The sequence below is a fragment of the Buteo buteo genome, chromosome 9 (assembly GCF_964188355.1).
Source record: "Buteo buteo chromosome 9, bButBut1.hap1.1, whole genome shotgun sequence".
NCBI classification, from domain to species: Eukaryota; Metazoa; Chordata; class Aves; order Accipitriformes; family Accipitridae; genus Buteo; species Buteo buteo.
Window position 1 is genome coordinate 19619021 of NC_134179.1, and position 18351 is coordinate 19637371.

The 18351-nt window shown below is 43.7% G+C and overlaps 1 protein-coding gene across 3 annotated transcripts in view; it reads right to left on the reverse strand.

The window, feature by feature from the left end:
* Positions 1-18351, reverse strand: part of SLC1A4 (solute carrier family 1 member 4) — a 43647-nt gene that overhangs the window by 5622 nt on the left and 19674 nt on the right. For 2 of the 3 annotated variants that reach the window (XR_012651643.1, XR_012651644.1), the window contains 4 exons: positions 15857-16090; positions 14577-14771; positions 12984-13118; positions 8560-10635 (listed from right to left, as the gene is read on the reverse strand). Coding sequence is in view for 1 of the 3 variants with exons in the window: in XM_075035554.1 (XP_074891655.1) it covers positions 10401-10635; positions 12984-13118; positions 14577-14771; positions 15857-16090 (799 nt within the window). In the remaining 2 variants the exon portion in view is untranslated. Of the gene's footprint in view, positions 1-414; positions 10636-12983; positions 13119-14576; positions 14772-15856; positions 16091-18351 lie in introns of those variants that run through there. The other variant, XM_075035554.1, reaches the window with a different exon arrangement.

Consider the following 18351-nt stretch of genomic DNA (forward strand, 5'->3'; position numbering starts at 1 on the left):
AGGTCTGTCTGTCAGCCCTTCTACTCCATAATCTCACACATCAATAAAAAACACCTACTAATCTGGGCCCTCCCAAAGCCCTTTTAGAGCTGACTACCTGCGCAGAGGGCTTGGAGAAATTCTACCCTGCGTAGGCTTGCCCTGGGCTCCAGGAGAAGGGGTTAAATGGAGTGATATGCTGATAATCAGTGACGAAGTGACCGGCAAAGGGCATGGTCTGGGAAAGTGGACCTGAATACCAAGTTACACAGTTCTCATTCAGGGGCATTTCCAAAGGAGTCACAGAGAGTTTGCTTGGGAGACAGGGCCCCAGAGCCTGGTCCCGCAAGATGCCCAGTTGCTTATGCAAGGTTGATCCAGTTAAAAGGCTAGGTATTCTCAAAACAAAGATGGAAACGTGAATTCTATTTGGGGTGATTTTTATTTCAGATTGAGAAGCTACACAAAGAGAGAACAAATATACATTTCCATGAGAGAAGGGAAAAAGAGAGAGAGAATCCTATTGTGTCACCCTCCTAATACAACAAACCATCTCAACCTGAGCCACAGGACTGTTTTCTCCCCAGGCAGGCAGGGAGAGTTTTTACGCCAAAGGGTACACAACACAACAAACATCTGTAATAGCTACCCCAGGGTCACACACCGCCAGACACAGCAATATGGTCTTTTTTTTGCATATGTGCATGTACATCTGTTCTTAGTAGATAACAAAAAGGCTGATACAGAGTCACATGGATCAAACCCATAGCTTTAAAAGAGGAACAGTTACAGATGTTCACAAGGATCAACACAAGCACATGGCACAAGCACTTACTTAACAGAGTGGTTACTCTAAGCACTACGTTTTATCTGAAGGCAGATACCTTTGTATCAGTGATACTGGATTGTACTGGAGCAGATGGCAGTGAATTTCAGAGTTCATCTGTCTGTCATTTTATTAAAGTAATTAATCAAATGGCTTAGCATATAAAAATACAAGAATCATCCCTCCTAATTAGAGCAATTTGTGCTCATGTAGAAGTAAAAGCACACACACGCATACACACATCAGAGGCAGGATTGCTGACAGAGACCTTAGAGGAAAAAGAAAAGAAACTCACTTTCCTTGTCCCACACCAGGACATCATGTTCTCCCTCCTGTCTCCAGAGATAATGGAGTCTCTCACCTTTGGTGCATAGTTATATTCAAAAGCCAAACAGCAACTTGGAATTTGTCCTGAAGGAAAGCAGGACAAGGCACCTTCAAGGATAATAAGGCAGATTGCATACTTCTGCTGCAGAAGGAGATTCCTTGTGTCTTAGGGGTGGTCCTGCTGTCCCTGAATCTAAAGGGATTAATCAAAATCTAATCAATATCTTCACCCTCACAAAGCATGAGTGAGTCAGTCTCAGTTTGCTATAACCAAGAAGCAATTCAGGAAAAAAGGCTCATCTCCCATTAGCAGAGGTATGCTCAGCTATTAGTAGTGCTGCGCATGGTCTCCATCCCATAGAGCACGTGGTTTGTGGATGACCTTACAAAAGTGTAGTCAGGGTAGTAACAGAAAAAGTCTAAATAAGACTATATTTGTAAAAGATTGGAATATTCAGGGATGGCAAACACATTACCTCCACACTAGACATTACAGGGAAGTGATGTCAACAGAGCATCTATTGTGGGGCAGAGCAGGGAGGCAGCCAGGGCTGGGCTAGCTTGGTCACAATTATTTGACTTAAGTGTAAAATGTCATTAAGGTATTGCCTTAATGAAGAAGGGTTTTCTTCAGCCCAGCCCCTCCTCCAAAGTTGAAGCTACATCTTCATCCCCTCATAACAGAATGTGAGACAGTCTGTGTCCTCACATGGGACTAGAATATCTTTAAGTTTAACCTATGTACCATAGGAGCCTGGTCCTGATGGGGTCTGGGGAGACTCCAAGGACCACAGCACACTCTGCAAGAGAGATACAGAGAAGGAAAACTGATCAAAAAACTAGGAAGCTTCTCCATCAACACTGACCATCTAGAAAACACATTTTTTCTTGTGGGAGGCACCATGTCATAAGAATACTGCAAGCACGTAAAATGCCTCTAGTTATAGCCAACAAGTTTAAAAAATCTTCCATTACTGCTGCTTTAATGAACACGATTGTCTTAAGAGGACCAGACCAAACCCCTATGCTGCTAAGGAGGTATCATCTCCATCAGAAGTCCACAGGCCACTGAAAGCTCAGGAAATTACATTAATACACACCACTGAAGGCCCTAGCCTGTCCATTTTGTGGCATTCTTTCTGGTTCTTAAAAAAGCTACAATCCAAACCAGTTAATATCTGGAGTATTTTTTATGGTTAAGTACAATTCTTTCTGTGGGAATGTAATCCAGGGGAATTCAGGCATGTGTAAACAGTTTCCTTCAGAGAAGATTTCCCTTGGTAATTTCTTTCTGCAACATGTAACTGCAATTAACTTAAGTTGCACTGACATGCCATATGCAGTTTAGCTTTGGTTACTTAAATACATGCTTGCAAAGCAAGGGTATTACTTTCTCAGTGTCGTTACCAGAAGGAGCAAGCGAAAGCTATCCTAAGGAACATCTGAATACCAAATTTCTTGGTCTCTGTGGCTTAAAACCACACCATTAACTTCACATTACAACAGGGTTGACTCAAAATTAATTTCCTCACACTGGTCCCTGTCGGTAGGCCTGCTTGCCTTGCAAACAGCATCTGTAGCCTTGAGAAAGACAAGTATAAATGTTTCTTGAGCAGGACTTCCAAGTAAGAGCAGTTGGCCTGCTCGAATGACCACAGTCCTCACCTCCTGCTGGCAGTGAGATGGTTAAATCCAAATGAGATTTCATAGCTCTTGAGGATATATCTGCTGACACTGAGATAGAATTTAGTTAGTAACCACACCATGAACTCTTGAAGGAAAGAGATTTCCTTTTTCCTTTTCTATTAAGAAAATCCATCCTAGAGGGAAGATAACTTTCCTACATCTACACTTCTCCCCTTCCATTCCTCCAAAAAGAGAAGTGATCATCCTGCAGTAACATACTATTACTACTATGGTATCAATACTCAAATATATTTATAAACCCCCAGATGATAATTTTTTTAGGGAAGTGATAGTTGTTAGCTAACAATGAACTTAGCTTCAGGATTCGAGATCTGCTCCTAGCCTGCTTGGCAACTCTTTGCGTGACTCGAGAAAGCATTCTTTCACCTTTTTCTGCATGCATTCACTTCTGCAGCTGTGAAATGGTGCCTGCTGGTCACAAATGTCTGCAAAGACCCCATGCGGAGAATGAATACTGTGTTAACATTAACTCCCCAAGCCGGTGCTCAGATGTCAAGACAGAGAGCTACAGAAGCCAAATAAGGCTCTTGATCACTTCTTGTCAGACTTAAAATATTCAGTGGCAACTGTCTCAACGTGTTGCCCAATGTCTGGAAAAAGTTTCAGATTATTTGTCATACCCTTTTCCCTCCTCCCTGAAACTGAAGCAGCAAGTGAACATGGCTTTCATCAATATGCTCGCATAGATAACAAGGTCTTCTTTGTCCTCAGAGAATAATGGCTACCATGCATTTATCTGAGGAGCATTTGTCTTAGCTATCCTGCAAGGAGGAATGTGGGTCAATCCCTAATCCAGAACTGTACTGTTATTTCTCTGTGGTCATGGCTAGCAGCCAGGAGCAGCTTATCAGAGCTCCATGCTGGCACACTGCATGCTTCATTGTTGCTCAGTGACGATGGGCTTCAGAAACATCAGCACTTGGCGTCTGCCTCTCCCTGCAAATCCTGGCCAGTCAGCGGGCAGGGATTTGCATCGGTCTCTGCTACATGCTGGACAAATGCCTGCAGTCTTTTGATGCTATCTGTATCAAAACACCAAGGAAAAGATACTTCCTTCAGGTCTTAGCTTCTTTATCCACTTGCTTACCTTGTCTTCTGTGATGCTCCCTCTGCAACCCTCCAGCTCTTCCTTCTTTTTCTCCACCTTTTTCACCCATACTGCCAACAAGACAAGTTGTTCTTTTAGCTGAAAAGCTCTTTCTTCCATTGCAATGAGACAGAAACTAAGCTGTCAAGACTCCTAATTTAGACGTTGAATCCATGGTGAAGTCCGTTCATTTACCTGAACCTAAGCTTTCATGGCATGCCAGGTGGACACGGAAGGAGGCAGATGTAACAGTGCACTGTGTCCCCCTTGACTAAATCACATCCACTTTTTGAAATGCAACTCACACTGGCACTAGCTCCTCCGCTTCCCCTGAGTTAGTCCAGCAAATGCATACACTGGATCTCATTTCCATCACACAGTCATTCATACTCTACAACGATGCAACTCTGACTTCATGATGCATACTTTAACTATTTGATTCCTTTCAGATTTTTCAAAGTTCATTATTACTTAAGATTTAATGCTCTATGTCTTAAGAGTGCTTTCCAAACACTGTGACTTACTATCCTCCACACTATTGCCTGTGGTAAGCATCTGTAAACTTAATTTACAGAAAAGGAAGCACAGGCAGAGAATTTATGTGACCCGCCTAATTTGATGCTGTTCATCAGTCACAGGATCAGTCATTACAGGCAGGTCTGTGAGTCCATCACAGTGAGTGATTATGAGCTGCCACTTGACTTGACTGAAAGAGGAACTGCCTAAATGCCTCAGTTTTTATTATTCCTGCTGTAAAATATGGAGGAAGCACAGGAGAATAAGTCTAAGAATGGTGACACTATGTCATGTGCATCTCTGGCACTGGCCACAGCAAATGCTCAGGGAAGACTATAGGAACAGAGGAAGCACTTACTGCCCTCATACTGTCCCCTCAACCTCTCACCACCTCCAGCTCAGGGCATTGCCTCTACAGGCAGTAACAGGGCTGCCCAGAAAAGACAAAGCAGAAGTTGTTTCACCAACTCATTTGGTACTTTGGTTGACTCCAACATTTCTGTTATATCCGAAGCACACAGTCCTGTTTGTCACATCCCTGCAAGGGAAGACCTGGGTTTGGCCCTAGTCTGTTCTCAACACAAAAACCATCCTGACTGCAAGAAACATCCCCAGAAGGGTTTAAAGTCCTTTGCAATTACTGAATCTTGTAGTGCAATTACCAACACACCAGCCGAGATAAAGCTCAGTTACTGGGAATAATGGGCCTTTACTGAAAATATCCTAATAGCAGCCAAGTGCTGGCATCCTTCATCGCTCACTACAGCTTTTCAGGCATCCATAGCCACATCTCACAGCATGGAATAAGCACCTTTCTCAGGATGACAGACAGATAATGCTCTGCACGCTCAGAGCAACTCTTTAAATTACTGTCTCACAAACCTCTGGTGAGTTAAGGACATGAGCAAGGCAGAATACAAGCTACTTTCCCAGTGACCAGCTGGAGCCCTCAAAACTTTGTCCACTCTCCCATTTATACCTGAGCCACTGATACATAAAAACAGCACAGGGCATTCCAGGAAATGGGGTGAGATCAGGCAGTGACGGATAAAGCATGGAGTGGAAAGCCAATCCTGGAGAAGAAGAAATAAAAGATGGTCCAAAACAGTCAGAGAAACTTCACTGAAAAAAGAAAAGGTAAAAGTGGAAGAATAAATGGCATCAGAGACAAAACACGGTTGCATATGCCAAAGGCTTGCAGACTCTTCTCTTCCATATTCCCGTATCTTTCTCCCCAAAAGCAATCGCGGTACTAGAGGGTAGGACATGAGCTATTTGTAGCCTGGCTTCTTAAGAAGAGAATTTGTACCTTCAAAAAAAGGCTAAAACCAAAAAGAAAAACAGTGTTTTCTAGTTAGAATTTATTTCCTGTTGAAAGAAAAACGCAACTGACTAAAGGTTTCCAGTTTACAGTCATGTTGGGAGAACAGAAACATATGTCCACTCAAGAAACACTGGAGTTAAGTACTGCACCAGCAGCAGATTCATGGAGTGCCTGGGTGAGAGCAGAGCAGGTACTACCAGCTGCACCTGCACTGCTGCTGAGCACCTTCTCAGCTCACAGCCTCTTGGAGTGAGGCTGCACAGGGACTTGAAATAGGAAACTCCCAGTGTAACACATTGCACTGAAGGTCAAGGACAGCATCTAAAATGCACATCCTCCAACAGCCCTTTCATTTTTCTCCCAGTAGCCTTACTTGAAGACCTTGACCACTTGACGCAAATGGCAAGTCTTCTATCTCATCAGGCTTTCGATCAGGATTCACATTGTTAAAAGGGCAGTTGTTGGAATGTGCCAAATTTTTTACAGTCTGAGAGAGTGTAATATTGGATCTTTTACATTTGTACCTTAAGAAAAAAATCTGAATCCAGGTGGAAAGCCCTAGAAGATGCAGCATGGCCATTGTGAGGAATGGGAACATCACAGAAAAACAAGAAATGTCATTTCTGACACAGATGATAGAGAAAAGATGAAGAAGATGTTCTGACAAGCAGTAGTTACCCAGCATTCCTCCCTCCATGGAAAACTCTGGGATCCCTCTTGCTGTGCATGAACAACAAAAGAACTGGCACCTTTGTAAGTCTAAAGTAGGGTTTCTGTAAGATTACAGATTTCTGGCAGGTTAAGACCTGAATACTCATGGTTCATATAAACCCTATGGCACCTGTTTCCAGGAGAGGGAGTGTTAGATTTCCTTGGTTAAATTCCTGCTATGAAAATGATTTGACCACCTTAAATTTTACTGCTCTAACAAGCTTTATATGGGACTAGACATTCACATTGATGCAAAATGTGGCAATCCACTAGTGGGGACTGGGAGAGGAGTTCTTTAGCAAAGACTTTGAGCTTCTGCATTGCTATTGGAAAATAGTAAGAAGAGTCTGAGGTATTGGCTTTAATTTACCATTTCCTGGAGGGAAGGGATGCCATCCACAGGGACCTTGACAGGCTTGAGAGGTGGGCCCATGCGAACTTCATGAAGTTCAAGAAGGCCAAGTGCAAGGTCCTGCATGTAGGTCAGGGCAATCCTAAGCACAAATACAGGCTGGGCGATGAGTGGATTGAGAGCAGGCCTGAGGAGAAGGACTTGGGGGAATTAGTGGATGAAAAACTGAACATGAGCCAGCAATGGGCACTCACAGCCCAGAAAGCCAGTCGCGTTCTGGGCTGCATCAAAAGAAATGTGACCAGCAGGTCAAGGGAGGCGTTTCTGCCCCTCTACTCCACTCTCATGAGACCCCACCTTGGGTACTGTGTTCAGCTCTGGGGCCCCCAACATAAGAAAGACATGGACCTGCTCAAGCGGGTCCAGAGGGGGGCCATGAAGATGATCAGGGGGCTGGAGCACCTCTCCTATGAAGACAGGCTGAGAGAGTTGGGGCTGTTCAGCCTGAAGAAGAGAAGGCTCCGGGGAGACTTTATAGCAGTCTCCCAGTACCTAAAGGGGGCCTACAGGAAAGTTTGGGGGGACTCCTTAACAGGGAGTGCAGTGATGGGACAAGGGATAACAGTTTTAAACTGAAAGAGGGTAGATTTAGATTAGGTATTAGGAAGGTATTCTTTACTGTGAGGGTGGTGAGACACTGGAACAGGTTGCCCAGAGAGGTTGTGGATGCCCCATCCCTGGAAGTGTTCAAGGCCACGTTGGATAGGGCTTTGAGCAACCTGGTCTAGTGGAAGGTGTCCCTGCCCATGGCAGGGGGGTTGGAACTAGATGATCTTTAAGGTCCCTTCCAACCCAAACCATTCTATGATTCTATGATTTCATCGGATCTACTGTCAGAAAGAATGTGCCACAGCCTATGGCATGCTGCTACAAGGACAAGGTGCATTCAAGCTGCAGCACCACAGGGAAGAAAGATCAATACAGCAATGGCAAGGTGCTGCCTGCAAGGAAGCCCAGCCTTTGGACTTGCCCAGGTGAGTACTTTTACCTGTGGTTGCTGTGATGGTTCACAGGAATTGTCATTTGAATGCTGCCTGCTCTCATGTCCTGATCCCAGCTGCATGTGTCATGGTGAAGAAGAGCACCAGGGGGGCCAAACATCTGATGGAGGATAAAATGCAACTACAGAACCCAGCTCACAGGGAACAGTCATGATTTTCAGCTTCCTTGAGACATCCATATAACTGCTTCAAAATCAAAGTATTTGGGGTTCTGGTGCATTCAGATTTTCCAAAGAAATACTTACACTTGTTTAAAAAAAGAAAAAAGGTTTTGTTGAGAACCATTTTTTCAAACCTCTAACATTTTTCAAAACACCTCTTATTTGTTGACTTTCATTGTCAGCTACAAAGTGTGCTTTTGGCTTCCTGAGTTGAAAGGAGTTGGGATGATTCTAATGGGAGGAAACGCAAAGTTTCAGTGGGTCTTGATCTGCTAAAAATGAAATAATAAATACAGGGCAAAGGATGTCCCTAGAGAATTGTGTTTGTCTCCTTCCATTTTGAAGACAAGCCAAGGAATGACCAAATTTTGTGGACATGGTTATAAATAAACTGGTTAAAAAGAAACTCCACCTGCAGTTTCTCAGTGGGCTGACTAATGCTTTCCTACTTTGATTATTTGCATAGCTCTGCTGCACACGGTTAAACAGCCAGTAATGACGCACTCACTGTGTTTTCCCTCAGAGGTAGCCACATCTCATTCTGAGCGTCTTTTTGCAAAACTCATTGTGTCCCTTCACCAGGAAGGATGCTTTGCAAATGAAGGCTGCTGCTGCTATGAAATTGGAGCTGCCACTTCCTAGTGTCGTGAACATACACATCAGCAACTGGATATCTTTCCAAGATAGCTTCCTCTGAAGCAAGAGAGGAGAAAGAAAAAGGGAGACTTAGCATTACTTTATATCAAAGCTAAGTGTAAATATATATTGCTGAATTAAAAGTGTGGAGACTGACCATATGCAATCATCTTGCTAAAGTAGCCAAGGGAAAGCGTCACAAGTCCAGGCAAATCTTGGCATATGCACAGCCATAATTTTGTAATTATTTGCTGTCCAAAAAGCCAAGATAAGTCAACAGGATCTTTGCAATGAGTTTGCCGGACTTTGTTCAGGTTTGGGGTGCAAATTCAGGAAGTATGTTGTAAAGGAAGAAAGGTAGAATCAGAATCCAGAAGCATTTGGCTCAGCCTCAAGCAAAGGTTACCATCTGTCAGTAAGCATTACCCAGGCCCAGCACCACCCAGAATTACTAAATGTAAGCTGCTGCCAGAAGGACGTTTATAGTAGGACCAAACTCGTAGCAGGAACAGGTATGCAGCTGTCCCAACACCCAGAGATCACTGAACTACACGGGATTATAAACTCAACTCTTCTCTTCCCCTTTCAAACCAACACTCAGACTTGCCTGCCGTCAGTTCCCACATGATGTGTGTTCAGATTTTTTTTCTTCCCCTGTTCAATTTTGCTGGAAGAGGGATATGACTTAACTTGTTTGGACTGACCCATTAAACAAACATGAGCAGGACATGGCGTGCTAGCAAAGGAGCATGCGTGTTTTCATGAAGGGAACTGACTTCTTGATTTCTTGATGTTGTCACAGGCAAGCCTCTTTCAGATGTATTTATGCTGGAACAGACTCTACATTTTTTTCAGCCCCAAAGGGATTACTTTAACAAAATTTGTGTTTCCTCTGGATTTTTTCCTTAACAGCTTGGTTAGAGGAAAGAAGAAAACCAGTCTTTGATCTGCACAAAGATCTTCTATGTTTGGTCCCAAAGTTTGGGAGTTACTCACCAAAAGGTAGGAAAGCTGCTATGAGCTGCAGTGTAGTGGGGGAATGGAACAAGGGGTGGACCCCTATAATCTATTAATTCAGATATGAAACAAAAAAAATTAAAAAAAAAAAAGAAAAGAAAAAGCTAGTTTTCAGGATATATTTAACATTTGTAAGGGATCAGAGAACAGGAGAGGAAGGGGAGTGGGAGAAAAATGTTGCTTCATATATCGTGTCTGTAATTGTCGGTAAGTGTTTCCAGGACAGAAACTAAATTTAAGCAACATTTTCACCCACTCTGGAGTTTCTAGACTGCATGTCCGTTTGAACAGCAGCACAATAAGCTTACTAACTTTTCCCTACAATACGCACATACTGGGTTTGTCTACTTCCCCATCTCCAACCCATATGACCCTTTACTAACAGAAGTCCTGTTAAACCAGAAGTCTCAATGGCATTGTTTTCACATACATGTATATGTGTGTGCATGTGCAACACATAAGCATGTATATATATGAATTATTAAAATGCTACTATAAAGTGAGTGTTCTTTCTCAACACCCCTTCTCTGCCCACCCCACCTCCCTCCCCTGCCCCAGGCCAGCGTATTTCAAAACAGACTGGAACGGAAAACTTTCAAGAGCCATCCAGCCCTTGTTAGCACTGCAAACGTCTAGGTTTGCGTTAACAAGTCCCTGGTCCACCTCTAGGATGTGTGTTGATGAATGGCCTCTAGTTCACAGTACTGATTCCTTGGATTCAGGGTCTGCTGTACTGGTTGTGTTGGAGACTTGGGTTTTGTGGGTTACCAAAGGCGATGTTTCCCCTTCAGACTTGCTGTTAGCAATTGCTTCTACTTTGACTTCCTTCAGCTCCTGCTCTTTGTCTTTCTTTTCTTTTTCATTCAGGTAATTAAGGATGCCCGCTCCTAGGGCATCCCCTTCCACATTCACAACTGTGGTGGTTCGGTCCCTGGTTAAGATAAGAAACAAAAACCAAAGCAGCAGGCTTTTAGCTTAAGAGAGTTACAACACAATAAGGGGAGCTGATTCACCCCTGCTGATCCACTAACATCAGTGGAGCTAGACAAGGGAGGTGTTATTACCATAGATATTTTCCACAGAAGTATCATCACCATTTCAGAACTAAAAATGTGCACTGCAGTTGGTTTAAGGTCAGCCCAACCATTACTATTGACTGGTTCTGGTCTCTCAGTGGGCTGCAGCAATGGTACTACTCTTTCTCAGGCACCCTTCTTTTCCCAGCCCACCTCCATCCTCTTCCCCTTCCCCAGGCTAGCATTTTTCAAATTCGAGTTCAGAGCTCTTTTTAACTATAGAGACTCATACCTTAACCCAAACACCTACTTAAGGGGTCCTTCCAAAAGCAGGCAGAGTGACTGTGCTCTCTGGATTTTTTTGCTAGTAGCACCTGTCCTAATCTTTGGTCCTACAGCACAAAACTACTGTGTCCCAGGGTCTAATGGAGATTTATAGGTCATAAAGAAGAACTTCTTCACATGCCTTTTAAGACTTCTGTTAGTCATTCTGCAGCCTAACTTCAACATGTGCTCAACTTGCCACTGTGGTTCTCTCTGGTAATTAAACGGCTGACATTAAAACAAGACACGGGACTCTTCCCTCCTTCCTTCCCCCTTTTGTTACCACAAGGCTGAGTTCCTTGATTAGAACAACAGTGTTGACCACAGAGGGATGCTACATATTTTGAAATGAAGACAGCCAGTACGACACAGGCTAAGGGCAGCCCGGAGTGAAAGGAAGGGCAAGCTTTTCACACTTGCTTCCAAGCACTTGCAAGTACAGCTTGTGGAACACACAGCTACTACTGTAATACCTTAGGAAGATGGGATACAAAGGGCTAGCCACTGCTTTGCCTGTCTCTCCTGTCCTTTGAAGGGGGATGATCCCCAAGGGGTGACAGCAAGAAAGAGTTCAATGGCCCTAATGAAGCCACAGGAATAAGATTATGCTCCACAGACACATGTGGTGTGGGAAGGGAAGGAAATAATACAGCTGCCTTCTTCCCCAGCCTCCAGAATTCAAGACTGTCTTTGGGCATCCTAATTTCCACATCTGCTGTGGAAATACACCATCTATACAGAGAGGCTGGTGTTTCCAAAAAGCAATGCAGAGGGATTATGTACAGTCTAAACCAGGAAATGCCCAGAAACCTGTCAACTGGAAAAGAAACCCAATGGGATTCAGATCGCTTGACCCATACTGACCAGTGATTTCAGCCCACTACCCAGCTTCAACCAGATGGCTTGAAAGCAGATTATACTTTTAAATTATCAGATCATGCTTACTTCACTAGCATTTAAACTCTAAGCACACTGTAGTCCATGAGTGCTTAGATGCTTGTTCGAGGAAAAGCAGAGACACCCTTTTCCACAAGGCTCATCAAAGCTACAAGAGATGACCTGCATGTGGCATTTATACTTATCATGCACTTGTGGCTGGGTCCCCAATACTTAGAGCAAAAAAAAATTTCTAGGCTTTCCTTAATCTAATTTAGGTACTACAGAACGTAAATTTAGGCCTTAACAAGGACATAACTATGCTAAGTGGTGAGATAAGCTCTTCCAAACAGAGCTGGGCAAGGAGATAATCTCTCATTTTCAAGGAGGGGAAAAGAAGAGAAGGAGCTGAGCAAAGGCCTGACCTTTTAGCTCTTTCCCACGAGATGGAAAGGAAAGGTGGTAATACTCTGTACTAAACTTGTGACTCCCAGCAGCATCTTCCAGCCATGACGCTGGCCACAGTTGTGATGAGTGCCACAAACCCTCTGTGTCCCTGCCCTGCCAATGGACAGCACCTCTCTGTGACACTTGCGTTGGTGCTTTGACCAGTCTTGAACTACGAAAATAGTTCAAACAATAGCTGTCAACAGCTTCTGATGGAAACTGCTTCACATATGTGACCAAGAAAGCTTTCCACCACTATTCAGACTCAATTTCCTTTTTCCCCCCTTCCCTCCTACCATTCAACTAATTTCCAGCAGTATCAACACCCTCTTGAACAAACTTTTAACAATCCTTCTAAAGGGAACTGAAACCAGAAAGAAATACATTTCAATAAAGGCTGAGTAAAAAAGTTGATGAGGGATTTTAGCATACTGCCTGCTTTAATTGAGAAGGGAACACCTTTTCCATTATCTCTCAAGAGTTACCTGTCCTGCAGGCAGCCATAGCTTGTAGGGTTTTATTTTATACTGCGCCACTTTGACCACTGTGCCCCGTGTTTCAGCTGAACACGCTACATGTCATGCAATAACAGCTATGTGTGGCCTAAAGTACTTACACAATCCAGTCCACTGCTAATATCAAGGACAGATCGTTGGTTGGAAGTCCAATGGCCTCCAAGATGATAGCGATGGTGAGGACTCCTCCGGCTGGGACCCCAGCTGCACCCACACTGGATGCGGTAGCTGTCACACTGCAAATCAATTTGCGTACCCGGTTAGCATGAGCTCTGCAGCACTCCTCTTCTACACTTACGTCAGACATTTCCCCACTATGGGAACTGTAAACAAACTCTACAGCATGGGACACAGATCATTTGCTTCCCAGGCAAACCCCTTCCTGCCTGCTGATACAAAGTAAAGGGTACAGAGCACAGTTGCTCAGCAGGCATCCGTAGCAGCTACCAAGGCAATGGCTCTGTGTTTAATACCATGTTTGCCTTTTCAGAAAAAAACCCAACACAACTATATCCCGCTGCCTTACTAATATATCCATTTCCGAGTCATGTATCAGTTCAAATATGCTAAGTACATTACATCTCCTGGCCCCAAACGTATAAAGGTAAACCTTGCCATGCAGGGTACTGTCCCTTCTCTGTGTCTTGTTTGCATTCAAACACAGACCCTAAATCAGGAGCTGGAAACCTGTGGTGCATGTGCTATAGACATGGACCACACACCTTTTCGTGTGCAGTCTACAACTGAGTTTTCCTTGGGCTATCACTACATAATCCTCAGGCCTGTGTTAACACCTGATTCACTGAGTACCTGAAAGGCTAATTTGGTCACCATCAAAGAAAATAATGCCCCAGCCCTGCCTTAAATAGACAAACAATATACTGGGAAATGCAATAAGGAAGGAAATAAAACCTTGTCAGGGAGGGTAAAAAAAATGCCAGGAACTGGCCCAAGGAGGCATCTGGTGGATACAGCTATGGCTTCTTGGCACAGTGAGGGACTAGAACTCCTTGTAGGATCCTCACTTCAGGACTTTTGAGGAGGCAAGTGAAGAGAATGACACTTCATAGGATATGGGAAGTGGGAGAATATTGCAGGCATGGAGGGGAGAGAGTCCTAGAGAAGGAGGCAGGACTGAGGTGGTGGAGGGAATAATGGAGCAAAGCAGTCAGGAGGGGGATGATAATGGGTCTGACCTGGGAAGACAGCGATGCGATGGTAGGAAGGGCAGAGGTAAGCAGGAGCAGAGTCTTTAGTATGAAATAGATACATAAAGAACTGAGGAGCTGGCAGGAGGATTTTCTAAGACATCCAGGGAGTGAATCAGGCATAGCTTTCTGCATAGAGCAGCATGCCTCAATTACCCAGCTTAATGGTGAGTGGAGGGTGGGGGAGTGAGATGCTTAAGGAAGGAGAGGAATTTCATGTGAGAAACAGCTTTAAACAGCTCAAAGTCTGTTTCAGAATTCAATTACCCCTCCCAGGTTCCACCTTTTATTAAATCAAGATTCTGGCAAATCTTATAAAGCTTGAAAGACTCCATCCTTTAATCACCCTATAATTATGTTTCATAGCAGTTTGCAAGCTTTAGGTCAGAGATGTGGAATGCAAACTGCTAGCTATTAACAGAGAGACCACAGGCTTGAATGTGTTTGGGGCCCAGAAGGATGTGGTTGCGATAGCAAGCAACTTACAGAATTGTGAAGATTTGCCCAGGGTTGAGGTCAACATTGTTCAGTTGAGCGATAAACACAGCTGCCATGCACTGAAAAATAGCAGCTCCATCCATGTTTACAGTCGCCCCGATAGGAAGGATAAATCTGCTGATCCTCTTGTCGACTCCATTGTTCTCCTCAATACACTTGATCATCGACGGGAGAGTGGCTGAGCTAGAAACAGAGAATAAGGAAAAATAAACACAAAGCATCAGGGTGCACTGAATGGAAAGTCACTGTGTCATCGCTTTCATGTTTCTAACATGCTGTGGACAGGACTGTCAAGACAATGATGCCATTTTATAGTCCTTCTCTGTAATGACAGCAATGAGGGTCCTTGTTGGTCTTAAGCAGCGGTATTTAATAATCTGCTTCCATGCAGAAATAGCTGATAAGGACTCTAATCTCCCAGAAGCAAGAACTCATGACTTAACACAGTATGTAGCCTAACAGGGCTGTGGAATGATCAAGTCTCAAACCACAAAAATACACCAATAGATGCCAATATAAACACAACAGAGGAATCTCTGTTAATGTTGTACTAGTACCTTCTCAAATGAACAGACTAATAAAAAAAAAACCACTGTTGGATTTATTTCTTGCATTATAAGTTACATGGTTTTATTCATAAACCCTCTTGTACTTCATGTACTTCAGCTCCTGTGACAGACATGCATCTACTTTTGGAGGTGATCTGAAATGATTTTATATAGTTATAATATTTGATCAGGTGTTTGCACCTTGAGAAAAGTGTAGATGACATGCTTGATAGTTGGGTTATGACAAATAAAAGCTGATCAGGCCAGATCTTTGAAATCAATAATGTTATGTCCCTTTACACTAGCTAATAAGTCTCCTTTGCTCCTGCAAAATTAGTCTAAACTTGTTCCACATCCTTCTGAACTTAGAGAACTAAACTTTCCAGGACAAAGTCCCTCACTACTAACCCTTACTTTACTTAAAATTGAAAGAACAGCTGGCAGGCAAATACTTTCACTTTTCCCCCAAAAAATTTCCAATTCAGTATCATGCTACAGTCCCAATATTTTGAGGAATTGTTTTCAACAGCTCATTATCAATATGTGTTGTGTGGCAGGCTGCTGACAGCAGTGAGACTCTCCATGCTTAGAAGTCTACTTTTGCAATCTCAGGAACAATATTCATACCTAAAACTCAACACAATTTGGTGTTGGGATATAACCAATTTACACTGACAAATATAACCAGGCTATAATCCCAAAAGAAGCACAGAAACCCACCTGGAGCAAGTGGCAAAAGCAGTGGCAAGTGGTGTGATAAGTCCTAAGAGAAAACGATATGGATTTTGGCGTGTGGATGCAAAATAAATAAGTGGCAGAATGATTCCTCCATGGATGACGTGGCCCAGGATAGAGGCGAAGATGTATTTTCCCAGACTGGTCACCAGAAGAACAATATCTTCCATTTCCACAATCTTGCTCCCAACAAGGAACATAATGCCAATAGGTACATACCTGTGTAAAGAAATATTGCCTGTCATTAAGTACAAACAAAAAGCCTTGAAAAACATGATATTTTTTGTCCTGGAGATAACATTCTTCTAAAGAATATGCTGCTCCTACTGAAGAGTAGTGCCTTATTCACCATACACTCAGGTTAAGCAAATTTGGAACGCCTCTCTAACACTCTTGCTTGGTGGAAGGCAAGCAGTCAAACTGAAAAAGCTCTGTTAACCTAGGCCCTCAAAGAGGCAGCTAGGAGAGTGCCCAAGGGAAGTCAAGCAGGAAGCAGAAATGCTGGCAGAAGCTATCAGGACAAGAGACTGGCGTGGATTTTTAGTCCATCGGGGAGGAAGGCAGGCAAAGACCTAAAGCTAAAGTCACTGCTGAAGGGATGGCAGACAGCAGGAAAAAAAGGACCAGTACCACGTCACTGGAGCAGAGAAAGGGGTGGAAGAGTAGAATCTTACACATGTGGTAACTATCAGCAGAAGTATGAAGTTAGGTCATTAAAATGGTAGTCATACTTGGGTGCCAACATATTCAGTGTAGGAAAGAAAAAGCTATGCCCTTACCAGAGAGCTCAGCTAAAGGCTGCTGATGTATGTGTGAAAGATAGCAATTAACTGCTATTTGCCTACAAAACACTAAGTTAAATGTTCAGGATTCCAGAGCTTCCCTCAAGCCAACAGCCATGTACACGTACGTTCCCACGACTCCTATCTAGCAACTTGCCATGTCTTACGACGTCAGCATTTGTTTGAGGTTTCCTTTGTCAGGAACACTTGGAAGGGGGAAGAGCCACCTTGGGCCACAACCACACCTCTTGTGCCAGTTGTGCAGGTGGGAACAGCTGTGAAAAGACAGAATTGCCCTTGCACCTACAGCAGAACAGCTACTTAAATGAACTACAGGAATCACTTCAGGCCCAGGGTCAGTTCCTCCAAAGCTCTACTTGGGATGTCTGTGTCTGAGTACCTCTGCTGATGCTGTCCATGCTCCATCAATTTCTGCTTCTAAGATTAAGAAATACTAAAAGATCACCCAGCTCTCCAATACCCTGCCCCAGGCACACACGTGATTACAAAAGATCTGCCTGTACTTCTCAGAAATAAAGAAAGTTTTTTCTCCCACTGTCCCCTCCAATCCAATGCCCATGTTCAGAGAAGCTGATCTGTGGAGTCAGGACAAACTTCAGAAGGTTTGGTTAAGCATGCAAAGGTTTGGAAAGGTGGGCAAGCCTTAAGGTTGCCCAGATCACTCACTTCTTCCTAGCCTGCCTCACCCTCAGTGCTTCTGCAGCTCCTCTGTTCTGTCCACAGAGCACCTCCTTATGTCCCAGATCAATGTGAGCATCCTCTCTCTGCCCTCCCTTGGCCAAATCTCTAGGGGTCCTGCTGAACCTTCGCCGCTTAGCCTCTGCCAATTCTGCAACGTACTGTCGTTGAACTACCTTTCTGAGCACCCCGATTAGCTATATGTAGCTGAGCCCCAGTCCTGCACAAGCTCTGCAAACATGAACACTAGATTCAGAGCTGAGACTGGATCCCTCCCTCGAAGAGGGAGGCTGGAGAGGAAGGAACTGAAAGTTGAGACCAAAGTGCTGCTAAACACGAGAGTGGCTGTTGAATGGGACTAGATATGAGCTCAAGCTGCCTTTTCTCTTGTAGTATGATTTTGCCCATTCCAAAGTATCCTTTGGGAAGTACGTGTAGCTTGACAGATTTTGAATAAATACCAGGACAATACAAGAGCCTGAAGGAAGGAAAGAGAACAAGTAAGGGCTACGGTGCACTGCAGTGTTAAGAGTCAGCTGTGGTCCCGATAATCCGATTATATACCAACTGATTGGCTTGAAGTGTTAGCACTGTAATCAGCTGAATACAAGAACTGCCTCTTATCAGTACTCAGTGTCCAAGGAATTACACTCAAGAGTAAAAGACTTAAGCTGCTTTGAGACTGTGAATTTTTCAATCCCTTATGACAGCAACTAACACAGAGATCTGCCTGTGTAAAATCAGGTGTTTCGTTAAAAAGTTTCTACTTCTTAGAGGGAGAAAAATAGCAGGAATGAAAAATGCAGAATGAAAGGAGAAAAAATACCTCTGCTAAGGTAAGCTTATAGCTTTTCCAACAGCTTTGGAAAGGGAGCAAGAAATGTCCCACTGTTAATTTGCTAGCTAGTTGTCCTTATGAATGTTTTTATTTTTGCATGTGAGGTATTAGTACTGTTGGTTTCAGAGGAGCAGCCTACACCCATCCAGCTGCACAAGAAC